The 22,762-nt window shown below is 35.0% G+C and overlaps 2 protein-coding genes across 6 annotated transcripts in view; one reads left to right on the forward strand and one right to left on the reverse strand.

The window, feature by feature from the left end:
• LOC123710864 (dihydropyrimidinase) overlaps positions 1–1,491 on the reverse strand; it is a 42,324-nt gene extending 40,833 nt beyond the window's left edge. For 2 of the 3 annotated variants that reach the window (XM_045663133.1, XM_045663131.1), the window contains exon 1: positions 1,290–1,491. In XM_045663133.1, coding sequence (XP_045519089.1) covers positions 1,290–1,331 — 42 coding nt within the window. In that variant the 5' untranslated portion in view covers positions 1,332–1,491. The remainder of the gene's footprint in view (positions 1–1,289) is intronic. The other variant, XM_045663134.1, reaches the window with a different exon arrangement.
• Positions 1,492–2,689: 1,198 nt separating this feature from the next.
• The window catches only part of LOC123710809 (endothelin-converting enzyme homolog), a 46,897-nt gene continuing 26,824 nt past the window's right edge, over positions 2,690–22,762 (forward strand). The window contains exons 1-2 of one of the 3 annotated variants that reach the window (XM_045663031.1): positions 2,690–2,851; positions 10,057–10,167. In XM_045663031.1, the coding sequence (XP_045518987.1) occupies positions 2,819–2,851; positions 10,057–10,167 (144 nt within the window). In that variant the 5' untranslated portion in view covers positions 2,690–2,818. Of the gene's footprint in view, positions 2,852–6,486; positions 6,513–10,056; positions 10,168–18,472; positions 18,840–22,762 lie in introns of those variants that run through there. The other 2 variants (XM_045663032.1, XM_045663030.1) reach the window with 2 other exon arrangements.

Raw genomic sequence — 22,762 nt, forward strand, 5'->3', positions numbered from 1 at the left:
AACGCGTATATTAAGTTTTATATAAAATAAGCTCCAGTATAGTGTAAATAATAATTTTTCATATGTAATTACTACATAATCTGAAAATGTTAGAAAATTCAATCTACCAAAAACTACCTCAAAGGCAACAAAACAATGTATAATTTTTTATCACCTATTTTATACGTCAACATGGACAAAATTACTATTCTATGCAATAATTCTATTTCATACTAAATAATAAAAAAAATATGTTGCCGACTGTATATATTTTTCTTGGGGTCATTCACCGGAACTAAGGCAAAGGACGTACTCCCCTTTTGTTTATGACATATATATGGTTCAGTGGTGACTGATGAGTTAAGACTCAAGAGGTGTTAAAAAAATACATTTCTGCTTCACCTATACAACTGTTGGCAATTGTGATCAAATTTAGTCAATCGCCTAAAGTTCCTACTATTAATCAGAACATATATTAATTGATCTAAAATTAATAACCGATTGGTAATAAAAAAATATGTAAAAAATATTTCTACATATATCTACTGTGTATAGTTGCAATTTATTACGTTAGTAATATATAAAGCCTGGCCTTAAGAGTTCTTAAGCAATTATTATATTTATGATAAATAAGTATAATTATTACCTATACATTGTGTTTAATAATAAACTTACATAATAAAGATAAAGGGTCACCCGAGGTCAGTGTATTGCATAAATTATTTAACACGTTTTTGACAATATGCAAATTATGTCAAACGGAAATCGCATGTACTTTTATTTGAATATCGAACAGTTTTTACGGTTGAGTTTTGTAAATGTAGGTAGAACGAACGTTAATAACAATTGCCGATAAAACGTAGTTTTTTACAATGATAAGCATATCTGAGCGATATTTCATTTAGCATTGTAATAAAAAATTAACAGTTATAAAACACGGTTAATAAAATTTCGTTATTTAAATATGGAAGTCAGATTCGAAAATTCGATCTTCATACGAGGAAATATTTCTTAAAAGATTATCTGAAAACTTTAAATTAAACGCAAGATAATAGACACTAAGAAAGATTTAACGTATAAAAATAAACCAAGAAAATGTCAACATAATCCTAATAATGAGATAATTAAGATCAAAAGCGGCAACTGCCAACACCCAGGCCGCTCCAATTCTATTACAAATTTGGGTCAATTTTCGTTGATGTGTTCTCTAAAAGAGTGCAATAGTTTATTGTAACACCTATTAGTACTACATAATAATAATAATTCTAATTTCAAATGAGTATTAACAAAAAAAAATTATTCCGACTAACCTGTAAATGTATGGGGACTTTTTTCACTGGTGCGTTGGTCATTTTTAATCTATTTCACTGTCACAAAACACGATTGTTTATTTATAAAATGTGTGTAGGCGGAATTTTGTAGCTAACCGAAATAATTTATACGCCCGCTAACATACAAAGTCCGTTATGAACTGAAGTTCGCTCGCTGCTCAATGTTCACACAGTTGGTGTACTCTGTGGTTGGTTTTTCTTATCACTAATTGAATGAAGTTCTTTACGCGCATGCGTATAGAACTTTAGTTGTTGATTGGTTGGCGGTGTAAGGTGACATGGGAATTTACTATAAATTTTACTATAGACAAGCAGCTGGATTTCATCATAGTGTCAAGAAAACTCGCTAGATGGCAGTAAACTCAAGTATTGTTCTGGATATTCTTTTCATTTTATATAAAACAACTGCCGTTTAATTTTGTAGAACTGTAAAAATGTATATTATAATTTAAGGGATTTTTACTATGTATCCATTTAATGATAAGACTAAAGGCCCATTTAGCCAGAGAGGGGCTCACATTTTGTTGCGAGAAATCGAACGCGACTATCACCAGCAATAATCGCCATATCATTATCGTATCAAAATGTTTACATACAGGCAAGAACTTAATTCTCACCTACGATTATGTCATACGAGAATCGCCAGTGATTTATCGCTAGGCGATTTCCTGCGTCTGATTACACTTCGACTTAGTAAGAAGATTCTTACTTACGAGAATCTCGACTGGTATAAACACGATCTCGTATGACGTTTTTTTATGTTCATACGAGTATCGTACAAACGGTTTAAACTTTGAACCGTTTTGAGTGCAAGATGTTTCATTCGAGTTTAGTGATTACTGGGGTATTGATCTCAAAAATGCTCAAAAATTAAATTTGGCGCTGCCGATAATATTAAGTTCATTGAACTTTATAGAAGTTACGAGTGTTTGTGATACACGGAAAATGAAAATTAATCCAACATCTTTTTTCCCGTTTCCGTTTAATTAATTATTATCTAAGAAGACCACATATAATTAAAACACCCTCTTGCACTGCACTCATGGTAGCACGTAGCAACTGGCCCAAAACCTCAAAATACGATTATCGCTTTTGAAATTCTGTTTAGCCGGGTACAATACATTTTCCAAGGTAAGTGTCGTCAAAGTGGAAGAGCGTGAGGGGTAAATGTTTAGACGAAGAAACTTTTTTATATTTTTTCCATAATCGTACCTTCGAGACGAGAAACTCTCTCCATCTAAATGGGCCTTTACAAAAGTATTGCGTAATTCCTATGTGGTTTCACAGATGGCGCTTAAATAAAAAATAGGAAACGTCGATTATTGCGACAGGGGAACGTACTATTTCGTCCCCGGTCCCGGCTAAGACCCGACCAAAACATTCAATCGAACGCGCCTACATGACGTGGTGATATATTTCGCGCTTTTCCAATGTAAAATTTTCTTAAAGACTATATTTTTGATCGGAATCTTTACGTGAAGTGCCTGTGATTATACGATTGCGACCCCATGCCTACGTTTCATCTGAAACCAGGATTAACGGTGAACATTATGATTTATTTATATGTATTTTGTTTTTTGTCGTAAAAATAGAGATCGCACAACTGCTACGTCGGCTAAGGGAAAGCCCTTTGTGTACAAGAAACGATAATAATTTCAATTATTTTACGCATTCTACGTATATTCTTCGATAAATTTTATATTTTAAGAACTACACAGCCATTAATTTCTTTATATGAAGAGCCTACTGTCGATACAGTTTTTAATTTACTTATTATATTTGGCTTTGCACAGCTAATCATTGTTTTAATAATATTGCACTGTAACGGTAAATTATTTTTATAATTTTGTGTAGTAATATTTGCGGTATATACTTTATACGTGTAATACACAAATCTAACCTTTTTTTATTTTAGAACACAGTGTTGACCTAGTGGCTTGAGCGAATATTATTCCTGGATTAATAGGTTCGATCTTTGGCTGTGTACCTATGGACTATCTTTCTATATGCGCATTTAACATTTGCTCGCAAAGGAAAACATCGTGAGGAAACCGGCTTGTCTTAGACCCAAAAAGTCGACGTTGTGCCTCAGGCACAGAAGGCTGACCTGCCTTGCCTTTTAGATTAACAAATGATCATGAATCAGATACAAAAATCTGAGGCCCAGACCTAAAAAGGTTGTAGCGCTATTGATGTATTTTTATTTTTTTACCTTTTTATAATATTAGTACATATAGATTACAATTTTATTTCAAAACTATGGATTTTCTAATTTCAATTAAAATGTGTCCATCTGTTAAGACTAGACGTCTGTTAAGATGATGGAGACACACACCACACACCTTCAAACAACCATTGGTAACCAACGAACCATATATATAATATATAATTATTCTCCTATATGATAAAAAATATAGCTTTATTATTGTTACAATCAGTCATTTTAAAGATTAGATATCCAAGTTAAAAGCTTTCTATCAATTGATAACAATATTTCACTCCGTTAAAATAAGCTATGTCACAATGAATCACAACTTTAATAAACGAATGTACTAAGTTATTCATAGGATTACATTGCAAAAGGTTCGCATGAATTTTTATTTATATACAAGAGATCTCCTTGCCTAGGAATATTTAAAAGCCTTTAATACTTGATGATGATTTTCTTTAATGTAATAGGAGGCAAACAGATGGAGTGGGAACCTTTTGGTTGACTATCTTGTCTCAATCTTCTGAGCATGTATAGCCCACCGATACATACCTTTGAAATGAAGGGAAGTGAAAATCATATTCATCCCAAAACCAGGCAGAGAGGATTATACACAGGCGAAATCCTTCAGACCCATAAGCCTCACTTCATTCCTTCTAAAAACAATGGAGAGGCTAGGAGATCTGGAGATACGCAGCCGGGTATCGCTATCCAAATTCCTGCATCCAAATCAACATGCGTACAGCCCAGGCAAATCAACGGATTCATCACTCCACAACGTTGTGTCTCGCATTGGCGACTACCTGAATTTAAAACAGTCAACCCTTGGTGCATTTATTGACATCGAAGGCGCTTTTGACAAAACAAACTTCACGAGCATAACCAGAACACTCGTTACATGTGGAGTATCATCAACCCTGATAGGGTAATAGGGATAAACAACATGCTAAAACAACGAGCTATAGATTTCACTGTTAATTCCATAACACGGGGCATTGTCAGCAAAGGCTGTCCACAAGAAGGTGTCCTATCGCCGCTACTGTGGAACCTTGTAGTTAACGAGCTTATTACATAACTCAACGCTGGCAATCTCTACACAGTGGGGTATACGGACGACATAGCTATCTTAATATCGGGGAGCTTTGAAAGAAACCTATGTGATCTCATGGGAAGTGCTTTCAAAGTAATTGAGAGATGGTGCAACAAGCACGAGCTATCTGTCAACCCATCAAAAACAGAGTTAATACTCTTTACAAACCGGAGGGTTCTTGGACCACACAGACTTCCAAAACTCTTCAACACTGAACTCAAACTTAAAAATGAAATAAAGTACTTAGGTGTGATTCTGGAAAGTAAATTGCTCTGGCTCACAACTTACTAACACCTAGAACACAAACTAAATAAAGCAACGATCGCCTTCTATCAATGCAAAAAGATTCTAGGCGTGAAATGGGGCTTATCGCCTAAAATAACAGTATGGCTATACCCTGCCATAATCAGGCCAATGCTAGCCTATGGAGCCCTAGTTTGGTGGCCAAGATCTGACCTTCAAACGGCGATCACGAAACTTGGACGCTTCCAAAGGCTTGCCTTGTCCGCTGCTAGCGGTTGTATGAGAACAACTCCAACCGCAGCAATGGAGATAGCCCTGCAAATCTTACCTCTGGACCTACACATACAGCAGGAGGCCGCCCTAGCTGCCATCAGGCTTATGGTATTGGATCACACAGCAGCATATCTGGGCATACAGAGTACGATTTTCCAATGTGAATGTCTCTCGCTCTAACCGAAGCAGCCAGAGCCGTACAGCGGATGGGAATTAATGACTTTTGCATTAAGCTCATACCAGACAGTGCATCCGTGCTGATGGCGCTCGGTAACGAAAACACAAACAGTAATTTAATACTGGAGTGTCACGAATCACTGGAGGCAATAGCTCTAACAAACAGAGCTTGCGAGAAGAGGCTCTGGTATGATGCCTACTGGCCCGCATCCGCTCCTCCCCTTGCCCGTCTCGCTAGTCGAACCTGGATTCGCCAGAGATCCGCTGAACTCCAGAATCAACGATGGTCGCGAAGTATAGATTGGAAAGAGTCCAAAATAGCTGTGCCGGCTGTGAACCCACAACTTACTAAGCGACTTCTAAACCTGAACAGAACCAATCGCAAAATAATGATAGGGACAATTACGGGCCATTGTCTCCTTAATAAACATCTTTTTGTCCTAGGCGCGACAGACAGCCCCTTTTTTATATGTAATAGCAGGCAAACGGGAAAGAGCCTCACCTGATGTGAAGTGATACCGCCGCCCATGGACACTCACACTGCAAGAAGGCTCGCAAGTGCGTTGCCGGCTTTTCAAGAATAGAAGAAGGTACGCCCCTTGTGCAGAGGCTGTTTCAGCGCAGAGGAATCAGTCATCCACGTAGTCCTGGAATGCGAGGCTGTGGCTAATCAACGCACAAAAATCCTCGGAACAGTGAGGTCGCTCCGCGAAGCCTGTGAAGTGCCCGGGAGACTTCTGTGCTTCTGGAAGGAGTTGCTGGCTGGCTAAATTAGCCGGGGCTTTTACGCACAACGGACCAACTACGCGTCTAAGTGCGGAAATTGAGTCCACCTTACCTTACCTTACCTAGGAGGCAAACAGGCAGGACGCTAACCTGATGTTAAGTGATACTGCCGCCCATGGACACATTGCGACTAGGCTCGCAAGTGCATTGCTGTCCTTTTAACAATTAGGTACGCTCTTTTCTTAAAGGACCCTAAGTCAAATTGGTTCGGAAATATTTCAGTGGGCTTCTGGTTCCACATAGCCGCCGTGGCCGCGCCACTTATCCGACTATACTCTTTAATTATTTAGAAGAAGCCCTAGTGGCCAAACATTGCAGTTCAACACGTATATAAATTAGTGAATCTACAGAAATAGGGATTAATTGTCTCTGATTGAACTAACACATTAAAACAACACCTAGTGGTGCATCATTATTATCTCAGGTAAGTAGATAAAAGTACTTAGTCCAAATAACATCATGCAGTGGCTCGCAACAATAAGATTAAATATATTTGAACTATAAGGGAAAATGTCAACTAACATAATTCAAACACTTAGCAAATTCAGCATAAATGCAATTGTGTACTGGCTTACAGAATTTATCTACTACGCTGAGAAAACCTACTGAATTATATGAAATAACAGAAAATATTGTAATTTATATTAATTAATTTGTTTTATATTTATTTTTCTTTATATAACTAATTATGAATATTGCTGAACAGTCACAGGCACATAAAATACAATTCTCGCTACGTTTAAAGCTTGGGAAACATGATTGTTGTTTTTTTATACAACAAAAACAACGCCGTCCGTGGACACTTACAATGGCAGAGGGCTTGCGAGTGGTTTGCCGGCCTTTTAAGAATTGGTACGCTATTTTCTTGTAAGACCATAACTAGGAATGTTTGTTATGTAATCTGTTTATGGTAATAATATATTATTGTTGCGACCGAGTGGTTGCATCCATTAACGTCTAAATATTATGCACTTAATTTCATCCATTGTGCATTCATAATAAATTCCTTATAAACCAGTGGCCCTACAATCCCAAATATTGGCAAATTCCGTTAATGTAACCAGCAACACTTTAAAAATAATAGAAATTCGATTATTTACAATAAACATTATATTTACTTACCTAACAATAAATATCTTATACGACTGAGCTGGGATGTAAGCGGTAAAGATCATACATAATTAAAGTAATATAATTTTAATATCGTTATTCAATAAATATTTTATATAAAAACCATACATTTCGAATTATTTTAAGCTACGGAGTAGTTTGTTGTTGTGTATAAAGTTAATATTTTCAGCACGCAGCGCGTAATCAGCAGTATTGTAATCTATTTATCTGCCCTTGAAAGTCGAAGGTCAATACGTACCACCAATGTTCTAACCTCCAATGGTATTGGTATAACCACCTAAATAAAGTCATTACCGTTTCAATAATTAATTAAATATTTTAATTGGGAAAGATGATAAACCCAGACGTCAACATACACGAAATGTTGTATTGTCCTCTCAATAAATGTGATAGATTTGGAACTACTTTTTCAAAAGCACAATATTGAATCTTCTGCTGCTATTGGAAGTTATGAGACACTCAGTTAATGTTAAGAAAACTGACCGAGCCAATGATAGAGCGCCCAGATTCTGGTCTGTTAAGAATTGATACGTTGTTTATGTTTCTGATAATTCAGTACTTCTTTAAAATATCCAGTGGACTCTCGATAACACTCGTTAACTTCAATCTCTAGATAATTTAATAAGTTTTCCGGTACCTTGAATAATAGAGTAATTCAATAATGGTAATTTGAAGGTGAAATATTAGTATTGTACTCAAAAGTCAAATTCTAAATAACTTTATTCATAGGTAACCAAGTACTTATCAGCGTCAACAGAAAAGATGTTAAATTGATTCTAAATTTACGCTCACTAACAGTTCGCAAGTCAAGGGCGTAGAGCGGGCAAGAAGAACTGGCGATAAACTCTCCGCCACGCTTTTTAATCGCCAAGTTTTGAGTCATTAAAATTGCTTGTAACGCAGAGCAGTTATAATATCTGGAGTAAATCAATCCCGATGTTGAATTTATTCAGTGATAATTCACGAGTTGGTTGTGAAAACGAATACAATTTCCAGATAAGAAGTGGTTTATGTTCTGGAGCCTGGTTGGTCACACGCTTAGATTAGTTCTGTTTCGAGTTCATTTCGTTTCTTGCTCGCCTATATGCGATAATTTGGGTTCATCATACTTCATCTTCATGATGACAATAGACTGAAGACGCTTACTAAAAAAGATGACGGACTTCATTTCGAAATAAAAATTTGTGAGTAATTTTGTATTTAATTGCTAATACATAATAATAATATTGAAATAATAAATCACGAATATTATTCAAACTTTTACTTATTCAATCCCCTGTCCAATCATAGTTATAAACGCTGGTTATTTTGGTAATTTGAAATTTATTTCTGGTACCTTAAATTTCATATTGAAAATTGAAAAAAAAGTGTTGAGATTTAAATCGAGGAATTTAAATCCATCTAACAGACAGCTCGCCCTGAAAAACAATTCTAAACAGTCGAAGAAACGTACGTAAGTAAGTTGTGTACTTTGTCAAAACTGTACTTTTACAGGAAATCAACGCTTCATACAAAGACGGATTGGATATAGAACTCGGACGGAAGTTATTTCCGAAATAACGATGAGCCCATAATAAAATTATTTTGCGAGTTCCGCCCACGCACGCATTCGGATAGAGTTTATTGTTTTAAAATGTTTAGTATTAGCCTTTAATACGCTATAAAATACTGGATCCGAGAAAATGTACTTCTGTACATTAAAAATTAACTAAATATATGTTAGGCTTATTTTAAGCTATGTTTTAGGATCTCAAGAAAGTGAGATATGAGAGCTTCAACTTCAATTTGAGTATCAATTTTGCCGCGTTTATTAGTAATTAGTAAAGAGACTTTGTTGAGATTTTTTACAGATTATAAACAGTATTCATTCTGCTCACCTTGCCACTATGTGTATAATTTTTATGAAGCTATAGAACTTCACAGTAGTGAATAATAATTAGGCTCGGATTAAGTATTTAACTCACTGTTTTAACTTACGCAATGTTCTGTTATTTTTAACTAAAGCAGTGTGCTCTTGATAACATAGCAGAACTTTAAACATTGTAAGACTTAGTTTATCTGAATAATGTAAATTTAAATTGATCCAGTATAATTGTGTTGTTTTAAATTAAAACCTTATTAGTCACAGAGACATCCGTCGTTCCACAACTAAGCATTTCTTAAGGAAATTTTATCGCGCACTACCACTATGTGGAACCAACTGCCCACTAAAGTATTTCCTAAGAAATAGAAAAAGATAATAGAATTAAAATAGAAGGGTCAAGAAAAAACGTACTCGCGCACCGGTAACGCAGTCGCGACCTCAGCCATTGAGAGTGTTCATGGGCGTATCACTTAACATCCGGTTCAGCCTCCTGCCCGTTTGCACACTGTTCAAAAAAACAATACGATAGTTGAAAGTGACAACGTCATAAGAAAATACTGATGGAATTTATTTTTTTTGATAGTTATTTTGTATGGATACAGATTAATGGAGGTTAATGGAAATCAATATTGAATTGATCAAGTTACATTTATTTGTACGCATAAATACAATTATGTCAATTTTTATTTTCATCGCTCACGCAAGTAGGAGAGAGACAGATGTCGAAGGCTGCCGAACGCGCAGGCCGATTGTGCCTCTTTGTCGCTCGTTCCGCTCTCTCGCTTGCACTTCAACCCTTCAATGGAACGCCTCAGAGCGAGGTAACGCCGCATGCGTCAATATTTTTTGTGCGTGCAGCCTGCTAAATGGAATTATAAGACTTGTCACGTCAAAAAAAACAGAAACTGATGACAGAGAAGCTACAAATGCGTAAGTAAAACAATGAATCAGGATAAAGTTTTTAATATTTCAGATGGCGCGGTATAAGAAGACTGGTTTTATGGACGAGGACTCCGGCAGCGTCAGCTCCATACAACTCAATGAAGGTGTCCGGTCGGATGGCACACACATACGATATCACACAGTAAGTAACTTTACATTTAATTTATGAACTAGTTAGAGGTATTCGTAGAATAAACCAACTGACGGGACGGACAACTGATGGGGCAAAAAAGTCTAGGAATGAAGGCCGAGGACCAGTTGCCGAAGCGTTGGGCGGCCTCCCACTACGTGGACATAACCTGGTGAGGGTGGAGGGAAAGGGTGGCGGTCGTACTGGAAATTTCGGGGAGACACTTAGCATTGAGCAACAGAAACGAAGTTAAGGTATCTTCGCTAAAGATGTCAGATAAACTCTGATCTGCAACTTTTCATGAGACCAATGTTTTCTTTGGTGGCAAGGAATAGCTAATATCTGGCATTATCTGGGGTCAAGTCGAGCAAAAAAACGCGACAAGGCCGAACCATTCTTTTTTCATGCATTTCAACCATTCGACCCCCTATAACATCGTTGTGTGTAAAATTAGAAGCCTAAATAATCTGTTACTTAGCAAGTATTGTATTAACACGATTTCGATTTTCATTCAATTCCAACCAGTAAGTTAAGAATTCTAGTCAAATTTCTTTATTTGGTCACTCACTGACTGACCAAAGCTCTAAGGCACTTTTAGCAGATAGCAAAGTCAATTTATTTATTTCAAACATTAAATATTTGTAATATTGATATGGTCAGTGTAAGATGTTGTTAGGTTAGTGAATTACGTAATAACTTAAGCCAGACGACTGAATAAATTCAGCGACTCGGTATTACATAGACCTCACAACTTTGCAGCAGAACTGCGATTCCGAGACTTGTTTTTTTACAAGATATGTTTTCGATGGCATAACAGTGTACCGAGCATTGTTGTAATCCCGTATCCACAAAAAAGTTAAAATGCGACTTTACTTCAAGTAGGAATATCAAAGAAAACTAATTACTTATTAAAGTGATTAATGTAGAGTCACCAAAACGTATCCCCATCCACAATAAGCTTTAAATCGACGAACAGAATAGGAAGGAGTGTTCACATTGTGATGTTTATAGCCTGAACCAAATCGATAACGCCTCGGCGAGGCGATTCAATTACTTTTCCATCAGGCGTTATAACTCTTAACAACCTATAAAGTTCTTGTTTATCGGATTACGATTGTAAAATGTACTGTCTATATTAAACGGTTTAAAATTGTATTTTTAAAGCAGTGTTGGTTGGTTGGCTTCAGCGTGCGACTCTCATCCCTGAGCTCCTAGGTTCGATCCCCGGCCGTGCACCAATGGACTTTGAAAACATCGTGGTAAAACGGGCTTGCCTTAGACCCAAAAAGTCGACGGCTTGTGTCAGGCATAGGAGGCTGATTACCTACATGCCTATTAGATTTACAAAAGATCATGGAATCAGAAATCTGAGATTTTCTTTTTTAATATAATATTCACGACTGTATTGTACGCAAAAATAAAAATGTATATCAATGAATTGAGTAAAACTTATTTTGCGTGTATAAAGGTTTATTATTTTATTAATATTTGTGACGTATCAAGTGCAGTTGTGGTCAACGACAGTTGTTCCATCTCATGTTAGCGGTAGGTACGAAATACCTTCTATTATATAATATCTTCTATTGCTATATATTGTAAAACAAACTGGCCGTAATAAATAATAGACAGAAAACTCAAATATAATCTGAGGATAAAGAGCGGCGGATACCTGCTGCATTTCTTGAATATTTCGAGCTTTCTTCGTAATTTAATGCTTTAAGAAAGGACTAAGAGATGTACTGGTTTACATAGATGCGCTCGTTGTTTAAGCGTATGATTTAAAGCCTTGAAATCGTGCGTTTAAATCTCAAAACAATGGATATTAAAAAAAAAAATTAAAGAACTACTTACTTGACTTAATGTGCCCTAACCCCTAGATGGGGCAGAGGGCATCCACAGTAGGTCTCCATCGCGTTCTGTCTTGAGCCTCGTATTACATCTCGCTCCAAGTCTTCCTGGCTCTCTTTGACATATCTGCAACGACGACAGGGTTGCTTGGGACGGCAACGTTTTCCGCTTTCCTTGTACCAAGTACCAAGTTCGGAGTACATGGCCTATCCATAACCACTTGGGTCGCTTGATCTGCTGCCTATTCGGAATCGGAGACATCTTCTCGGGGCAGTAAATACACAGAATACGATGAAGACAGCGGTTGACGAAGACTTGGAGCCCAATATTTTAACCTTGAGTCGACGCGACAAAATCCGTCACTGCCATACAGGCCGTATTTTGTGATTTTGCGAAGGTTGCTCGGACCAAATAATCAGATGGAGGAGATTTAAGGACCTATCCGGTCGCCAAACTCCAAAAAAGTACATTGTTTCTGTCCATTTTTTGTCATCGTTTCTTGAATGGAAAAAATACATAGTGGAGTTGAGTAGTTTATGTATCCATTTTGAATGATCGATGCACGATTTAAATAACTTCGCTCGATAGAAAAAATCCAAACATAGCCAATTTTTGACACTTTGAATTCATTTTATGACGAAAATGTATATGGAACATGATTTTGAAATTTACTCGATATATTTTATCGCAAGCCAAGTAATCCATTTCAGAAAAAAAAATTGATAAAATTACATTAATATAATGTTTTACATAACTAATTGTTATTACGGGCCGGCGCGCCTCAGTGCTCCAGCTCTCCACTGCGCACCGCAGTCCACCCCGAGACACTGACACAGCAATTCGTGCTGGGATAGGGCCATAACGCGGATTTTTGTTTATTTTACAAATCTTGACTTTTCAGTGATAAACAGTCGTAGGCAAACGTCGTCTATATTATATTCCTTATCGTTTACTCGAGTAAACGGAGGACAGACACTCATAAGTATAACAAGTTAAAAGGCTTTTTACATAATTATAAGTGATGTCACACATGGAAATATACTAAGAACAAAATAGTGGACTAAGTTCTATAACAAATATTAGTTGCTAACAAGCGCAAGACACGACAGGCGTCTTGGATATTTTTATGCAAATATTCTGTATACATTCTGCCGTCAATTAGAATAGGTTAATAACTTTTTAAATTTGCATTGAATGAATATTTACAGGATCAGAAATTTAAATTCAAAAGCACAATAGGATTTAATATTTAATTTATGTGTTGATTAGGCCAGATACAAAGAAATAAAAAACTTTATTATACGTATACATAATAAAAAAGGATATATAAAAAAAGTAGCGCCAACACTAGGATTTCCTGTGTCGTGAGCGAGTCTATTCCATTTGATATATTAATTTGTACTTGAGGTAATAATATCTAAATAACACTTAACAATTTTATAATGAAACTATTATTGCACAACTAGCTACCTACCAACTAACTATTAACAAACAATACTTTCCGTTTTAGCATAGGTCATGTTGAAGATGTGGTAACAATTTTTTTTGAATCGTTATTGAAAATGTTGTTAAGGAAGTGGTTAAAGACTAAAGGGGCTCTGATAATCCATAAGATTTGGTCGAAAAAAGATCGTTTTCCGGTTAGCTTATTCAACCTTATTTTACCAATTGATGTTTTATACAAAGTTTCTTATGATGTCATAGCTTCCTGTTTAGTGCAGTACGAGGTCTTTTAGTATGTTTTTTATTTATAAATTATTAGAATAAATATAGTATTTGTCATAGTTGACTAAAGTATGCAAGCTATAGCGAGACGCAATACATTAAATACAGAAGAATTGCGCAGAATATTCCCCTGAAGTTGGTTCACTGGTTGTACGCCAAGATCCTCTGCTGGACGGTTTCAAGAAAGTTTTAAAATAGTGTTATAAAACAAAAATAGAAGCAATACAAAATTTGGTATTTGCCACAGATTCTACCTGTTTCGTTACCATTTCTTTGTCTTAATAAGTAAGCAGGTAATTCTTTCATGTCTACCACACGTCGTAGACTATTTGGGTCCTACTTTTTTCTTCACCGTTCGACAGAGCACATATAAAAAGTCTCTCGAATACGAATACGAAATACGAATTCTCTCATAAAACGCACATGCTCAAACAACACTGCTCTTTAGATAGTATACATAATTCTGAAGCTTTCATTCAGCACAAAAGAGGTTATTTATTTAAAAATGAAATGTGATATCTTAGGTTAGTTATTTGTTAAAAATGTTGTGTTTAATGCCTAGTGGTTAAATAGGTCAAAGAAGATACAATTAGCTGTGAATTCAGGTGTTAAAAATTGGCAGTATATGTAGTAGGTACATAGCTAGTTGGCTTTGTAAACATGATACATTATAAAAGACAAATTATTCAACGCCGACGTAATATAGGTGTTTTACAATATTTGTAAGAAGAAGAGAAGTTTAGTGAAGTAGTAAAGACTTGGAGAAAGCATAGAAGATTATGAAAATTATTACAACTTACAAAATTACAAAGAAGAGACACCGGGAATAGGGAGAAAGAATTCTGTTAAAGGAATATCACGTAAATAAGAGAAAATTTGGACTAGAGTTCTAAATATGACAGGACTGAATATGAAATGCTGTAAATAATCTTAGTATCTAGTAATGAAATAATTGTATTATTTGTATTCATGTCTATGATAATAAAAGCCTTTTGTTAAACTTTATTTAATTTAACTTTATTTAACCAGTTTCTGTAAAGTTGCATATAGTAGATCATTTTTTGAAAGATAAGGTCATAAAGATGTTTCACTTCTTACGTGTGTACACTAGTACACGCACACTTTTTTTTATAATGTAACACCATTAAGACAGGACATGTTCTTTTATATACCTCCAAACTTTGTAAATGGCAAAAAAGCGAATAAAACTAATTTGAATAAAACGAATTCCTACTTAATTGGCATTTACCCGAAATGATGACATTTCTATTTACCGGTATCCGAATAATAATGTAAAGCGCTCAATATTATGTTTACAAAGATTATGTCATAATAGTTTTGTTAGTCAACTAATATAATACATAGTAATCTGTGATACATAGATCACATCTATTACGTGATGTCACGAATTAATTGTATATCACCATTGTCTTAATATAATTGTTTTCTTTGTTACGAGCTACGTGTTTGTATAAGATTTGGATATTTTTTGTAGAACTGGGGGCAACGGGCAGGAGTCTCACCTGACGTTAGTACTTGCGTCTTGGCATTTTAAGAATTGGTACGCTCTTTTCTAAAGGACCCTAAGTCCAATTGGTTCGGAAATACTTCAATGGGTAGCCACGAATCTATGGATTAACGCACTGTTTCCAAGGGAAATTTTGCCACTGCTTGCTCCAAATATTTTTTAAGAAACTCAATGTCGCGGTGTCGTGTAGCAGGTCATGTGCTCTAAAACTGACCATACTTTGATGTTTAAAAAGTCTAAAGGGTTGATGTCAGGGCTAATTGAAGGCCAGTGTTCAGCTCTTATAAAGTCCGGGATATTGGTTTCAAGCCAGGCTTGCGTAGTTCGTGCCTTGTGACCAGGTGCTGAATGCTGCTGGAAAGTCCACGGTATATTATTATAAAGTGTGTTGCTGAAAGGTTTTACAACATGATATAACACTCGATACTCTTTTGCTGAAGATTTCACTCCTTTTTCAAATAAATGTAGATTGGTGACTCCTTGATAAGAACGCCCCACCAAACTATCACTGACGCAGGATGATGACCACTTTGTACGTTTCCGACCACTTTGTACGTTTCCGACCACTTGAGCAGCACTTTTTGAACTGTGAGCGTACACTTTATCATTATGCTTATTGTGTTTTTCAATCGTAAATTTTTTTCATCGGTATATAAAGATAATTCTGTGCTTTTCACTTGCGTATCACGACAGCCTTCTGTTTTGATTGATCCACTCCCTTTAATTGTATTTCGACGACGACGGCGAGAGATGTCCTGTATATCGACGATAAGCACCGGAGCTTCAGGTCTTGTTTTATAATACGCGATATAGTCCGAGTGGAAATCTTCACTTCTCGCGGTAAGATTTTTTGCTTCCTAATGGGGCATCGACGAATTCTGGCTGTAACAGCATTAACAGTCTTTGTAGTTCTAATAGCACGCAGCCGTCCCGATCTTTTCTGGTCTTCGACAGACGAAGTGTTGTTGTATTTGTTGATAGATACACAAACATATGGCTGATGTCAAACTTTTGAAGTGTCTGGAATATGACGACCCAATTTTATACACTACACATATACTCTATAATTTGATAATGAACACGAAAATAATAAATCATATAGCCCTTGGTGAGAGCTGCGGCGCGCGGGGAGACTCGGTCTCTACCCGCTGCGCGCAGCCGATGGGGTCATGTCCGGGGTGTCAAATCCGGTGGTGATGATGATGAGGAGGGGGCCAAGGAGTAGTCTCGACTTGGCCCTGGTGTCGTGATGAGTGATGGTATCGGGCAGCTTGCGCGGCTCGCGGTCAAGTACCGCCGGGTGAGACCCCCGGTGGACCCGGGGGAGGCCCAGCGAGGCGACCATGGCGACCTGTATTATAATACAGCATTTTATAGCATGTACCAACCATTAGGACGGGTATATTTTAGTTATAAACACATTCATTATAACTAAATCAGCCTATCCACTCTTTGAACTAAAGTACTATATATCTCTTTCTGTCAAATTGTGTTTACGCTAGGATGAAAAAAGAAAGCGTTTAAATGGTGAAGAAAATATTAAAATTGTTAGTTTTTGTATAGATTTGTAAAAAATACAAATATTGTTTAAAATACAAAAGAAGTTTTTTTTAACTATTTTAGCTTCAAATTTGTTTCAATTCCGTTTTTATTAATTTTTAATTAGCATTATTATTACTATTTATGGTAAGAAAATTGTTAATAGTGTATTTGATTGTTATTAATGAACGTTATTTTTTGGCTGTAACTTTTTATCGTTGTATAATGTCATACAAAATTGACAGTTGACATATTTCGAAATAAGGCTGGGCTGTACTTTACGATTAAATATTCCAACGGTCGTTAAAAGATTCTTAACAAAAGACCTTCAGTCTTATCTCGTGGTTAAGCTGGGTTTAAAAAGGTCAATGTATTGTGTTAACGGCCCTTTAACATTGAGCGCTTATACTCAAATACTATATGTATATATAGAATCGTAATTTCAACTTTATAACTTTCACAATTGATCTGAAAAAGTTAATTGGATAAATAATGGTATACAAATAGATGGTTTAGATATCGCAAAAAGTATGTATTCACTAAAGAATATTATATTGCGACTTTTATATTTGTGTAATTTCAATATCTTCAATCAACTTATTGCCTTAGATCTATTTTATTTGTTCTCTTTGGAGTTGAGACTCTTGGGGCGTGGGGTTCAAGTGCACAGGCGGTAATTAAAGACCCCAGAGCTGGTGCATTCCTCACTCAACGACTAAGTATCTCAATACAGCGATGAAATGCTGCCAGTACACTACCAGGTACACTGCAAAAGGCACAAAACTTTTTAAATGTATGTTAATTTTCTAGGTATATTTTTTATTATTATTATAATGTAGGTTAAGAATATTCTAAATACTGTATATTTGTGTGTTGGAATAGATATAAATATGAATTATTTTTTGTAAATTTCATATCTCTAAAAGAAATAGCACTTTAGTTTGACAACATTCCCACAGATTTTATTTTACAATTTATAATCAGCCCTATACTAATTACAAAAATAATATGAAACAATAGTTTCCTTTTAAGTTATAATAGCGGAAGTGTGACGCCATAGTGACGCACAGTATCCAAATATCTTCGAATGTAGACCTCTCTTAACTGACGTCATTGAACTACAAAATAACAAGTATTATTATTACGAATTACAGGGCATTTCAAAGTATGTTTAAGTGTCTATAGATACATCACTCAGAGTCGTTCAGATTTATCATTGATTTGCATCATTGATATGACTACATTATATTATTATTTCGTTAAAATAAGACTGCCCAATGCACATCATATGCGGGAGTATTGACCCCTAATTAATTGCTGAGATTTCATGTAAATTCTATGTTCTTCTAATTTGAGTATTTAAATTTGTGACTATGTTTCACCAAAATATAGAATATTTTTCAACAATATAAATTAATCGAACGAAATTACATAATTTTGTATGACCTATCATTAATTGTCATCTTTTATTAACATAAACACAACTGATTGAAAGATACAGTATGTGTATGTAAATACAGACACAGAAAAACAGAACTAAAAAATCTCTAGTTAGTCTCAAAAAAGTTAAAATATGTTTGTTTAATTTAAGCTTACGAATCACCGATGTGTACTATATCTCATTTTAACTTCATATTATGCGCCGCCGCTATTATATCGCTAGTCCCGTGTCGCAATCACAATCGTGCGGACCTACACATCAAACTAATAACTGAAATAAATATAACAAACGCGATGTATCAAAATTAAATAGTGTAAAGTGTTATAAAATAAATATTAATTCAAGTGTAATAAAATGTCGAACATACCAACGCCTGAGGTGACTCCAGATACACCACCAGTGGAAATAAATAAATTTAACTGGCTGAAACACGCGAAAAATGCCCGGAAAAATCCCTTTGTTCAAGCAAGGCCTACCCTCACGAGGGAAAGTTCGAGATCAGAATTGTTTTCAAGGGAAAATTCGAGCGCAGATCTATTTCAAAATTCACGACTTAACCTCTTCGAAAGTGCGCCAAAACCGGAAAGTACCAGTTATGGCCAGGTAAAAGCCTTTTATTGAATTTTCTTTTTTCAAAATGTTTGGTCAACAGTTTTTTAATAGCTTCAAATATATATTATCCTACAAACATAAGATAATAAATGTAGGCAGAACTTTCGTTATAACAATATATGATAATCAGAATTTTTAATGAAGAATTCATTGTTTGGTTCATGTGAACACTATCGGTAAACCAGAGAGCAGATAGACTGCAAATAAAAAAACACGTAGAATGATTCTAATTCTAAAGTAGCACGTGATTACAAATATTATATTATCACTGGCTACTTGACGTTAAAAAAAATATTCAACAGAAATTTTTCAAAATAGTAAATAAGACGAAAATTCCTTATCGCTTATCACATATACTCCACGTTTGCTTTCTTATCACTTTTTTCCTTATATAAATAGGGAAACGAATATTTTTTTAACTTTTTCGTATCCTCAAGGCCCAATTCATTCATCATTGTGTGATACCTAAACGTTAGGATTGTAACGTTTTACGACTGCACTCAAAGACGAACGTTAATGTTTAACTTTATTTCTCATTACAATTTTTTATTTATTTACATGAGAAACTTAATATCCAGCCGTCCCAACTTCAGTCTACTAAGCTGATTCTGATATATATCTTTAATGCCCTTTTGAATTTGTTAAACGCGCTAATATTATGAATTTTAGACGGTACTTGGTTTAATAATTGCACACCCCCATACTTAATAGACTGCTTCAAATACGTACGTGGCTTTGGAAAGATAAGCAAACTCGTTCGACGAGTATTGCCTGTAGTGGTGTTTTTGTTTTTTTAAATGATAAGCTATGGGGAAAGTAATTAATACATTATCTCTAATTAATAACTATTTATGAATAAACTTGTTTCCGCGAGTTATAATTAACCCAACATTAATTAAGTTACATATAAAAATAATTAACGTAATATTTCGAGCATTTTTTCGAGATGACATAAAAAAACGAGTGGAGTGAGGTACAAACTCGTGCAGTAACGCAAGACTCTGTACATCGAGAGCAAACAACGTAAATGGGAGAACGTTGAGGTATTTGCTACCGCAGCTAATAAATGGTATTTCTAGTCAGATATTAGATAGTCTAAAGTTATGTTGGTTACATAAACAGTAAATTAACAAACTACTTTTATATGCATTTGTCGCGCTCCTAAACAAGACCGCTATGGTTACATTAATACAAACCACAACGGTTTTCTAATGTAACATATTCTGATTATATTATATTATTTTGTATAAAATTAGAAGCGTAAACAATCCTTTACTTTTTGCCACATAAGTGTCATTTATATAGATAGATTTCTGATCCCATAGTTAACCCAAGTTTGTGTTAGTTAATCAATTATTTTAAACTATTAAAGTCAGTTGTTACCCAGCTTTAAACAAAGAGCTGTATTTAAACATCTCCATACAAAAAATCCCCACCGAACTGATTCGCGCGATTGATTTTTTTACGTCCTTCTGCATTTATAATTATCACAGGTAATATTTTATCACTTACGTTATGAAAGGCATGTAAGACTGATAAGCACAAAGATTTGATATGTAGGTGTCACCGTAAAATTGTAAATACCTTTAGTTTGTAATCTAACTCGCGTGATTGTGAACTGTCGAAAGATTGTGAACCTCAACGTACTGCTTACAATTTAAAGTATTATTATTCGACTGTCAAATTACAATCTTAAAATTGTCAAATTTTCAACTGTCCGAAGGCTGTCCCTGATTGGTCGGCTTTATAGTATAACATTTTACTTTATAGAAATACTTCATAGAACTTTATAGTAGGCATATGCCGTTCAACCAATCAGCACGTAAGCTGCGTTCCGTTTCACAATTTGACGGTTATAACGGTTTTTACGGATTTGCTAAACATATTTAACGCGTAATACGTCAATCGACTAATAATTTAAATTATCTTTTTAGTGTCAAAAATATTTAAACCTAAAAATTGTTTACATTTTGATCGATGTAAAAAAGATATGCGACCTTCGTCCCTGACTTCGTAGGTACTATCCGTGGCTGTGCACCAATGCACTTTCTGTCTATGTGCGCATTTAATATTCGCTCGACTAGTGAAGGAAAGCATCGTGAGGTATCTGACTTTCCTTATACCCAACAAGTCGACGGACTGTGATTAGATTAACAATTGTGCTGAAAAAGTTGTAGGGCCATAGATTGTTTATTTTTTTATTTAAAATGCATTGTAAGAAATCAATAACGGTCTCTGATTATATTGAGTCTTTACGTAATCGTATACTGTAAAAGATTATAGCATATATGTATTTGTATGGGAATCTTGAGCAAAGCCGTGGCTGTCTTGGGATCTACACGGAACTAAGAATAGCGGATAGACTATAATGATGTATAGTACATAACTACATTCACTAAACGTTTCAGACTTGCCTTGTTTATTCAAATTTAATTATGTGAGATACACATTGACACGATATCCGAATCAAAACACAACAGACATTGACATTGTTATTAATGTTATCATTTAACTAATCCGTTTATTAGTTTAGGAAACGGTTTTATTTCTATCAAAGTATATTTTTTCAGCTACACCTAAGTATAGATTTTTAATTCTCTATGGATGTCACTTATATATGAAACATAAGTCCAAGTAACTGCATCTGTATAACGGATGTACGCAACTGTCTCTTTACACAACAGCGTAAACATAATTAACCAGAAAGAGACGAAAGACTGTTTTCGTTAAAAAAGTGCAATTCTACTGATGTAGTATGAAAAAGTTTTTAATAACAAGTCTGTATTATGTTAAAAGTGTTACAAGAGCAATACAGTAAAAACATTATCTATGCGAAGTTACTTTGTATGGACAGGCACAGTTAGGAAAACCTAGTAACCACAATAAGCTTATTTTTTTACATGTTTATTATAATTTTCATATTACACGTATTCTTTTTCGACCAGAAACAGACTCTGACGAAATTAAACTCCAAGATATTATTTAACATAACTAGAGTTAGGTTTGGTCGTGGTTGTTGTAGATATGTTAAGCAAACAACTGACATTAATCGTTTATAAAATGAGCTTAAAATAACGTACAATTATGGGTAGTGTTAGGGTTGCGACGCTGGTTTAACAATTTTGGCTTATAAAGGTTCATAAATCTAAATTACACTTTAATACAAGTACAGACTTTTTTGGAAATTATCAGAAACAAGAATGTTGTATTACAATTTATGAATGTGAAAAGAACGGCTCATTTTACCTTCAAATGTGCGACAATTGCTATCATTTGTTTATGCTTCTAATTATTTACTAAACTATATATATTTATATAACTTAACTAATGATGTATTACATAACTCTAGACAAGACATATTATTCTAGTATGGGTTCGAGTTATCAGTGACCGTTGTGTGTCACGTGACTAACGTATAAATATTATTTACATTATTTCACTCCAAAACGCGTTTTAAGGTCAAGTTTTATACAGATTGCTTTCAATAACTTTATTTTTATACTGTCATATTGCTTATTAGTACTTAATAATTGATACTGGTAAACGGGTGCTCTTTGTGGTGACTGGTCGGACTTAAATTCGTGTATGCTAGTTATTGCGACTACGTATTTCGTGTTGTTCCTACGAGAATGTAAGTGTGTGCTCCTATTTCACCATGCCTACAGCTGATAACAAAACTTTTTTTTTAATTTCTTTTATTATCAATTAACTATGTATTAATTACTTAACATGTTATATGGGACATGGTGTAATGGTTGCAGCTCCTTACGAACATTTTGTAATACAAAAAACTTGGCGATTAATAAGAGTGGCGGAGAGTTTATTGCCAGTTATTCTCGTCTGTTCTACGCCCTTGATTTGAGAACTGGCAGTAAATGTAAAGTTATTAAGCATAAGAAGCATTCAGCATTTAT

This window comes from Pieris brassicae, chromosome 6 (assembly GCF_905147105.1).
Source record: "Pieris brassicae chromosome 6, ilPieBrab1.1, whole genome shotgun sequence".
Classification (NCBI taxonomy): Eukaryota; Metazoa; Arthropoda; class Insecta; order Lepidoptera; family Pieridae; genus Pieris; species Pieris brassicae.